A 9,685-nucleotide genomic window follows, 5' to 3' on the forward strand; every position below is an offset into this window, starting at 1 on the left:
CGAGCGCTCGCGGCCCCGCAGTCCCCGCCCGCCGCGCGCCAGCCCGCGGGCGCAACTTTCTTAAAGGGACAGGTAGCCGGAATCCGCGTCTACCTGGGCCCCGCACCCCCCGAACCACGCAGTCGGCCTCAAGGCTAGTCCCGGCTTAGGGGGAAAGGGGAGTTTGCAGCAGAGCTCTCCCCCCAGCCAACTCCTTCTCCCCCGGGGAAGTGACGGATTGCAAGTTTTAATGCCCCTGGCATCCTTTTGCAACTTAATTCTTTTGGCCTAAATCACCCTCCCGCTGCTCCACAACGCATGCTCGCCGGCATGCAGTGGCTGCCACTGCTGGCCAAGTTTGAAGAAGGGTGTCCCCACCTCTGCGCCCCGCCCCACCCCACCCCACCTAGAGCCCCGAGGCGTGCAAGGCTCGCGGCTGCTGGGAAACACTGCAATCCCCTTGACCCTGCCCTGTAACTGACCCTTGGGGGAAAAAAAAAGCCCCCTGCACGGCTACTGCGCATGCTCTGAGCTGGACAGCTCCAGAGAGGGAAATTTAAAAACGGTTCGAGCCGCGACGGCGGCCAAATCCCGGAACGCGAGGGGCGAGCGCGAGGGAGCCCCCCTCCGGAACCCCCACCCGCCCCAAGAGCGCCGGCAGCGGCGGCCAGACGAGGATCGGCTCCAGGTACCGCCTTTGCGGGGTCGGCTTTGCTGCCTCCTCCGTGGCAGTGCCCTGCTTTGCATTTCCAGGGTGGAGCCCCGCGCGCAGGGGCTGTGGGGGCTACCTCTCTCTTCTCCCCTTTTTTCCTTCCCGGGAATCCCTGAATGACTTTGGGGGCGGAACTGAGAGTCTTCGGTGGGTTTCTGTGTTCGTTTCAGGGTTGAAGTTTGAGAAACTTCTGCAAATTTTTGGTTTATTTTATTTTATTTTTTTAAAGACTGTTTGTATATGGCGGCGGGTGGGGGGGGGAACTGAGCGGGGGAGCTGGAGGGGCGTTGGACTGATGTTCCAGCCGGGGCATGTGGCATTTCTAGGGCGGGAGCCCCGCGGGGATGATTCCCCTTTGCAAGTGGGGATTTGGTTCCCCCACAGAAATACCCATGACATACCAAGCTGTCCATTTTTATTTAATTGTTTTATTTTCAAAAAACAAAATAAAATAACTGAACAATAAAGTAACTGAGCTGCGGTTGAAAATAGGCTTGGAAGGGATTCAGGTTTTTCTGATTCCTTATTTTGCAAGCCCACATTTTCCAAGACTTGACATTTGGATTCTAGAGCCTTCCTCCACCCTTCCCCCATTAACTTGAAAGAACCTGGAATTTCATTCCGTTCTCTTCTTTTGCTTCTGAAGCCCTGTAGAACTTCCCTGGGAAAGTGACCTATGATGCCCAGAAATCCTCTAGTACTTTCTTTCTTTTTTTTTTTTTTTTAAGTGTTCCGCTGGTTGGTTGAGCTCCATCCTTCTGAACTGTGGGAAAACTGGGGTTCTGCCCCATCCACACCATCGCTGATGGGAGCTTTGTTTTCTGCTTGTCTTTTCCCCAAGGAGATGATAGAAAGTGACATCTCATCCGTGATGTCAGGAATTATTCGAAACTCAGGACAAAACCATCACCCCCCTCCGCAGGAGTACAGGTGAGGGCTTCAGCCAAAACAAGCCATTTCTTTTCTGATTGTCTCACGTGTTGATGTGCTGCTTATGGTTTCTGCCCAAGAACCTTAAATTCTGTGATTTTTGGCAAGAGGGCAAGACGATCTCCGTTTCAAAGCTGGCCTGTCTCAGGGTGTCTGGGCTTGTGGCCGGGGGCAGTGGGACCACTAAAAGGCCAGTCTTTTGTCTCCTCCAAGAGAGGTCTCCCTTCCTGGGTGAGAGACTGGGCACCCTGGTGAATGTTAAGATGACCAGAGCAGTTATTGCTTTCTCTACAGTGGCCCTAACAGGGTTCCAGCAAAAGTCTCCCAAAAGCTTTGGGGTCGGGGCGAGGGGTCAGAATTGGATGCTTGGAAAGGTTGTGAGTGGGAACTCCTGAATTCCTAGCCTGGCTGTGTGACTTTCAGCAAGGCCCTAGCCCTCTCTGGACCTCCTTTCCTTGGCCATTAAATGATGCTCTTGAATGTATTTGAAGAATAAATTTGATGGAGCTGAGGCCAGGATTATTTCTTGAGACAGGATGAAGAGAGAGATGAGTGAGAGAAGTTCCTTCTTGTCTTGAAGCCTCAGAGCTAGAACGGCCCCTCGGGGGTCAACTAGTCCAGCCCCCTTCTTTTTCAGCTGGGGAAACTGAGGCCAAGAAAGGAGAAGGGACCAAGAAGGTCACACAGCCAAAGGAGGGAGGAGGAGAAAAAGGAATGATCTGGAGTTTCCTCCCAGCCTCTCCCCGCTGAGGCCAGGAGACCCGACCCGATTCCCAGTCCCCCACCTTGTCAAGGCAGGCATCCTGTCCATGGGTTGAGGGGCACAGCCCAGATTATGGAGCAGGGGCTGGCCTGGGAAGAGCAGGCTGTCACCTCGGATCAACCCTGTTTACCCAGGGGCTGTCTGGCCTCCTGGGGCCATTACAACCCACCAGCAGTGCCTTCTGGGGCAGATGACAGCCCCCAATTAGAGGGAGGTTGCTTCCTAAGGGCTGTGGGCCTGCAGGCTGCCTTCTGAGATCCAAATGAAGACACAAATGCAAACAGATATTTGCTGAGATCTTGCTGTGTGCAGATCCGGGACTCCACGTGTATGGAGGCATGAGAGCACCTACTATATGCCTGTCTTGGGAAGCTGCTCTGATGAGCCCCCATTGTACAGATGAGGAAACCGAGGCTTGGAGACACGAAATGAAACCTTTAACCAAGATCACACAACCAAGGACCTCTGGGCTTCCTTCCAGCCCTGAAAGGGTTTAAATAATAGCGGGTGACATGGGGGCAGCCTAAGGGTGTTAGGAGGTTGGGCTCCTAAATCGGTTATAGTCCCGGCTGCTGTGGCTGTGTGGAGCTCTCTGAACCTCCGTTTTCTCATCCATTAAATGGGAATAGAAATCGTACCCCCTGCATGGAGTTATCATGAAGATTAAGCCACAATTTCCGACTCGGCTGCTTGCTGATTGTATGATTCTGGGCAGTTTTATTTCTCATCCTTTATTTGTCTGTGTATGCAGCGGGGATAATAAAAGCTGCCTCTCTCGGGTTTTAAACGCAAGATCTATGAAAGTGTCTGCCACGCAGCAGGCATTCAGTGTATCGGAGTGAATCTCCGTCTGCCTCCCCGCTGGAAGCCTGTGGAAGAACAGATCCTTCCCTGGACCGGCTGCAAGAGCTCAGAACCATTGAGCCGGTGCCTAACGCACCCCCATAAATTCACCAGAGTCAGGGAATCAGGTGTTTAAAAATTTTTTTAATGCTTATTTAATTTTGAGACAGAGAGACGGAGAGACAGAGCACAAATAGGGGAGGGGCAGAGAGAGAGAGGGAGACACAGAATCCAAAGCAGGCTCCAGGCTCCAACCCCTCAGCACACAGGCCGAGGTAGGGGCTCCAACCCAAGAACTGCAAGATCATGATCTGAGCCGAAGTCGGCCACTTAACCGACAGAGCCCCCCAGGTGCCCTGGGAATCAGGTGTTTAGAGCTGCTGCTCTGGAGTCAGATGTCCCAAGTTCAAAATCCAGCTTTGGACATGTCACGTGATTTGCTTGAGTCTCCTTCTCTTTCACATGAGCACGATTAGGGCGCATTCCTCATGCGGCTGCTAGAAGGACCGAGTATGTTTTATAGAGCGAGAGACAGAACCAGCGATTGGCGCCATTCTTACTACTTAGTTCCATTAGCAAGTCCAAGTTTCTGCAACAGTTGGGGTGTCCGGAGGGCCTTCGGGTGGGGGCCCTGGAGAAACAGGATGGATGAGGGGGTTCCCTGAACCCAGACTCCCAGGTCCTCCCCAACAGGGACTCCCACCAGCTCCGCGCCTTGGCGTCCTGGCCAGCCCAGCTCTCACACTGTCGGGGCACTGAGCAAGCTGTCCCTCTCCAGAGACAGGGGAGAGCAGGCAGGGAGCTTACTGGTGTGTGTGGGTGGAGGGGGGTGTCAATGCCTACCCAGGTCCTTGGCAGCCGGCAGGGGTGAGGCAGTGGAGCAAAGAGGAACAGTCATGCATCAGCATGGGATCCAGAGTAGCCTGGGTGTCCTGCCTTATATTTGCATGAATTTGGGGCTTTCTTGTGTTAAATAGCTAGCATATCCTGGAAGGCAGAACAATAATAATAGTGACAACAGTAATAATAATAATAATAATAATAATAATAATAGCAGCCGGGTGGTTTCTTAACCCTTTCTTACCTACCTTCCCTGTGCCACAGCTTCCTATGAATGCAGCACTCCTGTGCCCATCTGGCAGATAAAGAAACCAAAGCTCAATCTGATTAAATGGCTTAACATGATGACACAGCTCGTTGTGGCCAAAGTGCCACTCGGCTGTCCCACCCAGAGGGTACCGCGACCACTACCCCATGCCCCACAAGTGATGGAGCAGAATAAGTTGCTTTATCACCTCACTGCTGTGTGACCCCAGACAAGTCACTGTCCCTCTCTGTGCCTCAGTTTCTTCATCTGTGACATGGAGCAAAGGGAGGACCCAATTCACAGGTCATTGGGAGGATTCTGCACTTTCTGTCTAGAGAAGGTGTTTGGCCAGGCCTGGAATAGAGTGCTTTCTCATGGAGAGGAGGTTTTATGGTCATGGAGTGACTCCCTGGGCCCTACCAACCACTCCCATTTTTCTCCCTGAATAATAGCCTTGGATAAGTTTATGGGCTTCTCATCCCCCCTCTCACGTCTCCAGGGAATGGGTCAAGGACCACTCGGGCTGCTGGCTCCGCTTGTTTCCAGCCTCCATGCAGCCCTCCATTCCCAAGGGCTGCCTTTGGCCGTTAACTTTCAATGGCTGTGTGCGGGGAGGGAGGGGTTGGGGCAGGGGACAGCAGCTGGAGGCCGCCCTGTCCCCGAGGAGCTGTCGGTGGCTGGGCCTAGACAGCAAATTGGCAGCAGCCTTCCCTGCCCGAGACGCTGGGGCCTGGGGGCCGGGGACAGGGGCGGTCCTGATTTCGTGGACAGCAGCAACAGCTCGCATTCCACATGGGTTAGCCGGTTTCCCTTGGCTCAAAGCTGGGAGGGAAGTCCTCTCTTCGAGGTTCTGCGGAATAATTGGAGTTACAAAGCACCTGCTGTGTGCCAGAAAGCAGCGGAGCTCCTTAGCAAATGCACCAGCCCATTTCATCTTCCTGGTAACAACCATGGAACAGGTGCAGGGGTGACCCCCATTTACAGACAAGGAGACTGAGGCCCAGCGTCTTGTCCAAAGGTATATGTTCAGGAAGGGGCAGAACAGCGTTTTTTTTTTAAGTCTATTCATTTTGAGAGCGAGAGCGAGCGTATGCGTGCAGGTGCAGGCAGAGAGAGGAAAAGAGACAGCATCCCAAGTAGGCTCTGCACTGTCCACGTGGGGGTTTGAACTCACCAAATCTGAGATGATGACCTGAAGTCAAGGGTCGGATGCTTAACTGACAGCCTCCCAGGCATCCCCAGAACAGCAGATTTCAACCCCCTGCGCCCACATTTGGAACTTATTCTAGAGGTCAGGTCCAGCAACCTCCTTTTACAGATTGGGAAACTGAGGCCCAGAGAAGGAAGGCAGAGTGCCGGCTCCTTGGACACTTGCCTTCTCTGCGGCTCTGCGGCTCTCCTTACAGATTCACATGCCAGACTCCATTCCCCCTTTAAGAAATGTGCAAAGCCCTTCCTCTTTTTGGACAGTGGGTTTTTCATCTGTGAATCACAGGGCTGGGCACACGACAGCTAATAAATATTCACTGGGTAGATGGATGGATGAGTATCACCTGAGAAACAGCACATACATGGAAATGTAAAGATGCTTTGTGCCCAAGTGATGACAAAGTCCTGCCGTGTGGCCCAAGGCAGGCAGAGGCCACCTGCCTTTCCCCCCAAGCCCCCCGCTGAGCTGCATGTGGGGACGGTTTAAGTCCCCTATCAGTGTGGCTCCAGCCATCAGTTGTAACCTCCTTGCAGGGGGGAGGCTGGGGGCTCCATCTGTTAGGGGCGGTGACATTCCCAACATCCTTATACCCTTTCTCCCTCAGGGGGGCCAGAACAGCTCCTCCGGCCACCTTACAGGCCAGGGAAAGAGAGGTGGCCTTTCTGGGGTCCGCCCCTAGAAACGTTAGCGTGTGCATGTGCACGCATGCGCACACACCACCCCACCCCCGCCAGGTTCCAGAAAGGCAGGATTCTCTTTTCCAGCCTCCTAATCAAATCATGTCATATCACGCTCACTCTTGGCCCCGTTGGGAATCCCCCTAGCTTGCTCAACTGCATTTGATTTTCTTTTTCCTGTGAATGGTTACAAAAGCGATTGCAAACGATTTTTAGCTAAACAAATACCACCATGAAATGCGTAATTGCTTCTGTATAAAGGCTGGATTGGAAACAGGAACAGTTTGTGGTGATGTGAACAGTTTCCTACTGAAGCACATCTCCAGAAGGGCAGGTAAAAACCTTGTAATATGCGCGGAAGGGACGTCCCAGGGCTCGATGTGCCCCTGCTCCGCCGGGATGGGGGTCTGACTTCCCAAAGGCAGTATGTGCTGTGGGGTCGCCTCCTAGTGACCACGCGGAAGGCAAGAGGAGAGAATGCAATGGGGAGGAGAGAAGGAACAGGCTCTTACAGGTTATCTGATTTTATCCTCATAGTGGCCCTCGGAGGGGGGAGGAAGGTTATGATGATGATGATTCCATTTTATAGATGGGAAAATTGAGGCACAGGGAAGGTGAAGTGATTTGTCCAAGGTCACATAGCTAACAGAGGGTTTGGAATGGGATTTCAGCCACAAGTAGTTTCCTTCTACTGCACAATTACTGTATCGACTCTAGGAGACCCCAAGATAGGAAATGGAGTTACATGTGGGCCCTGGACTTAGGCTCTATAAACTGAAGTCCCTGTAGAAACTGTATACAGCCACCAACACGTTGGCCCAGTGCGGACACTGCCAAGCTCCTTACTTAGCAAGTGCATTATGGGATTTTGCTTTTTTAAAAGTCTGTTTATTTTGAGAGAGAGAGAGGATCCCAGGCGATTGGAGGCTCAAACCCACAAACCGTGAGATCATGACCTGAGCCAAAATCATGAGTCGGATACTTAACTGACTGAACCTCCCAGGTGCCCCAGAATTTTGCCTTTTGTAGCAACAGCAGGCAGAGGCGGTGAGGGTCCAGTTCACCTTGGATGGACAAATCTTTGTCAAAGAATGAAAGCCTGGCTGGCCACTCTGGGTCTGTAATCGGGTGTAAGACAAAGTCATCCCCGGCCTCTGGGAGGTGAGCGTCTAGAAGGTGGAGATGGGCAGGGCCTGAGTAATATTCATGGGTTATCTCGGGAGCCTATGCTACGTAGATACTAATGCTTCTAATCATTCCAGGGACTGGAAACCCTGGGAGACCCTGGACGGGTCTGGGTGGGCTTCCTGGGGCGGGAGGTTCCATAGCCAAGCTGGACAGGAAATGGATGGAGATTGAGCAATACAAAATATGTTCAACCTGGGCCGGAGTATCCTTCTACCCTTTGTTACTCCAGCAAGGCTACAGTAAATGCCCACAGGGCGCCAGGCCCTATGCCAGTGACGGAACAAAACAGAGGGCCTCACCAGGGCTTGCCCTCTCAGAGTGGGGAGGCTGGACCCGTGTATAAATGAGTACCTCCCTGGAAAGTGCTAAGTGTTCTGCAGACACAGGAAGGACCACCAGGGGTGTGGGTAGCCAGGAGAATCCCTCAGAGGACGGAAGATTTAGGCTGAGACCGGAAGTATGAGGAAGAGCCAGCCATGAATGAGTGCATGGAACAGCACCCCAGGTGGAGGGAATAGCATGTGCAAAGAGAACTTAAAATGTTTGAGGAACTCCAAGATCAACAGGTTTGCTAGAGCCGAGGAGAGGAAGGCATGAGGGAAGGGGTGGGAGGTGGCCCAGGCCACATCATGATGGGAGCTGGAGCCTCACTCCCCTAATGGGTTTTAAAGATCAGGTTTTGATGTCCCTTCCAAAAGGCCATTCTGACTGCTGGGTGTTAAATCCATCTATTCCACACACAGTCGTCTGGCATTTGAGCCAAACACGGTTCCACACCCTGGCTGTGGTTTACCCTGAACCAAGAGGCAGGTCAGTAATGACCTGTGTTCTGCACGTGAGCTGACAGAGACTCAAACACACTGAGTCACCTGCACAAGGACCTCTGTTAGGAGTAGGGCCAGGACTGGAATCCAGGTGTCGCTGGACTCACCCCGGCAGTGCCTTGCCCTCCTGGGCCCCTTCCGTCCTTCTAGAAACATGGCTGACTAATCAAGGACATTGTTACTTCATGTCATCAGGTTGGTCCCCTGGTCACTGTAGGGTGGCAACCAGGGCTCCAGTGGCTGCTTTGCCCTTGGCCACTGCAGGGTCCCCTGACTGGTGGCCCTGTGCTATGGAGACACCTAGCAGATCCTTCTATAAATGATGATGACGATCATTACCCTTTCTGCCCACGGCTTGAGGTATTTCAGCCACACTGACACAGAGACCAAGTAAAGAGGCTCCCAGGTGGTGGTCTAAGCCCTGGCTCCTCTGCTTACATGCTGTGAGGCCAAGGGCTATCACTTGCCCTCTCTGAGCCTCGGCTATCCCATCTGTGAAATGGGTTTGCTAAGGAGCCATCCATCCCAAAGGCTTTGGAGCCTAAGAGGGGTGCCGGGAAGGTAAGTACACTATGGGTCAGATCCTTGATCCTTGGTGTTCCTCAGTCCATTGGAAAGTTCTCTCCTTGGGCAGAGGGACTTTTGTGTGCCTGACACACAGCCCGGCAAGTAGTAGTTCAGGAATCATCTGTGGAGTGGCGCAGACGTTTACGGAGTGTCGGACACCCTGCTTGCAGTCTTGCCCTCCAAGTGCACTTATGCTGAACGCAGAGTCTTTAGAAGCTGCTCATAATCACGTGAACCATCACCATGCAATGCACGTAGTCCGACTGGGCGCCCCACCCGCACGGCCGCATCTGTCCTTACAACAAACACCCTGTGAGGTGGGTACTGGCGTTAGCACCCCATTGTATAGAGAAGCAAACCGAGGCCCAGAGAGGCAGACTACCACAGACCAGTCTCACAGCTATAAAGCAGCTGGGTGGGATTCAAACCTGGGCCGGGCTGACCGGAGAGCTGACACCTGTGACCACTGCCTGGAAAGGCCCGAGAGAAGGCAATGGGGGGTCGTGGGGGACAGGCACGACTCGGGTTCCCTGGCTGGGAGGGGCCCGGAGCGCGTCATCGCAGAGGGCTTGGGAATTCTGACAAGCGAGCTCACAGGGCCCACAGGTAAGGCAAGTAATAAGCACCTAGGAGGCACTTGGAAAATGTTGGCCGGATTATGACACTGATGATAGAGTCGTCTTCTCCTGTTGACTTCCCCAGGGTCCCACCTCGCTCCTCACCAGGGTCTGCCCCCGTCAGAGTGGAACCACAGCCTTCAGCAACCTCCCACTTCCTGTCCCCCACCCCGAGGGACCCTGCAGGCTGTGTGTGTCCCGGGGCAGCTCCACCGAGATGGAATGGGCTCAACCCCATTGGGTTACAGATGGGCAAATTGAGGTCCTGGGAAAAGGGTGCTGGGGCGG

At 53.4% G+C, this 9,685-nt stretch overlaps 1 protein-coding gene across 1 annotated transcript in view; it reads left to right on the plus strand.

Annotated features, from left to right (window-relative positions):
- Positions 1-1,535: 1,535 nt before the first annotated feature.
- The window catches only part of FOXN4 (forkhead box N4), a 24,005-nt gene continuing 15,855 nt past the window's right edge, over positions 1,536-9,685 (plus strand). Inside the window, exon 1 of the mRNA XM_029922815.1 lies at positions 1,536-1,621. Coding sequence (XP_029778675.1) covers positions 1,536-1,621 — 86 coding nt within the window. The remainder of the gene's footprint in view (positions 1,622-9,685) is intronic.

This window comes from Suricata suricatta, chromosome 14 (assembly GCF_006229205.1).
Source record: "Suricata suricatta isolate VVHF042 chromosome 14, meerkat_22Aug2017_6uvM2_HiC, whole genome shotgun sequence".
Classification (NCBI taxonomy): domain Eukaryota; kingdom Metazoa; phylum Chordata; class Mammalia; order Carnivora; family Herpestidae; genus Suricata; species Suricata suricatta.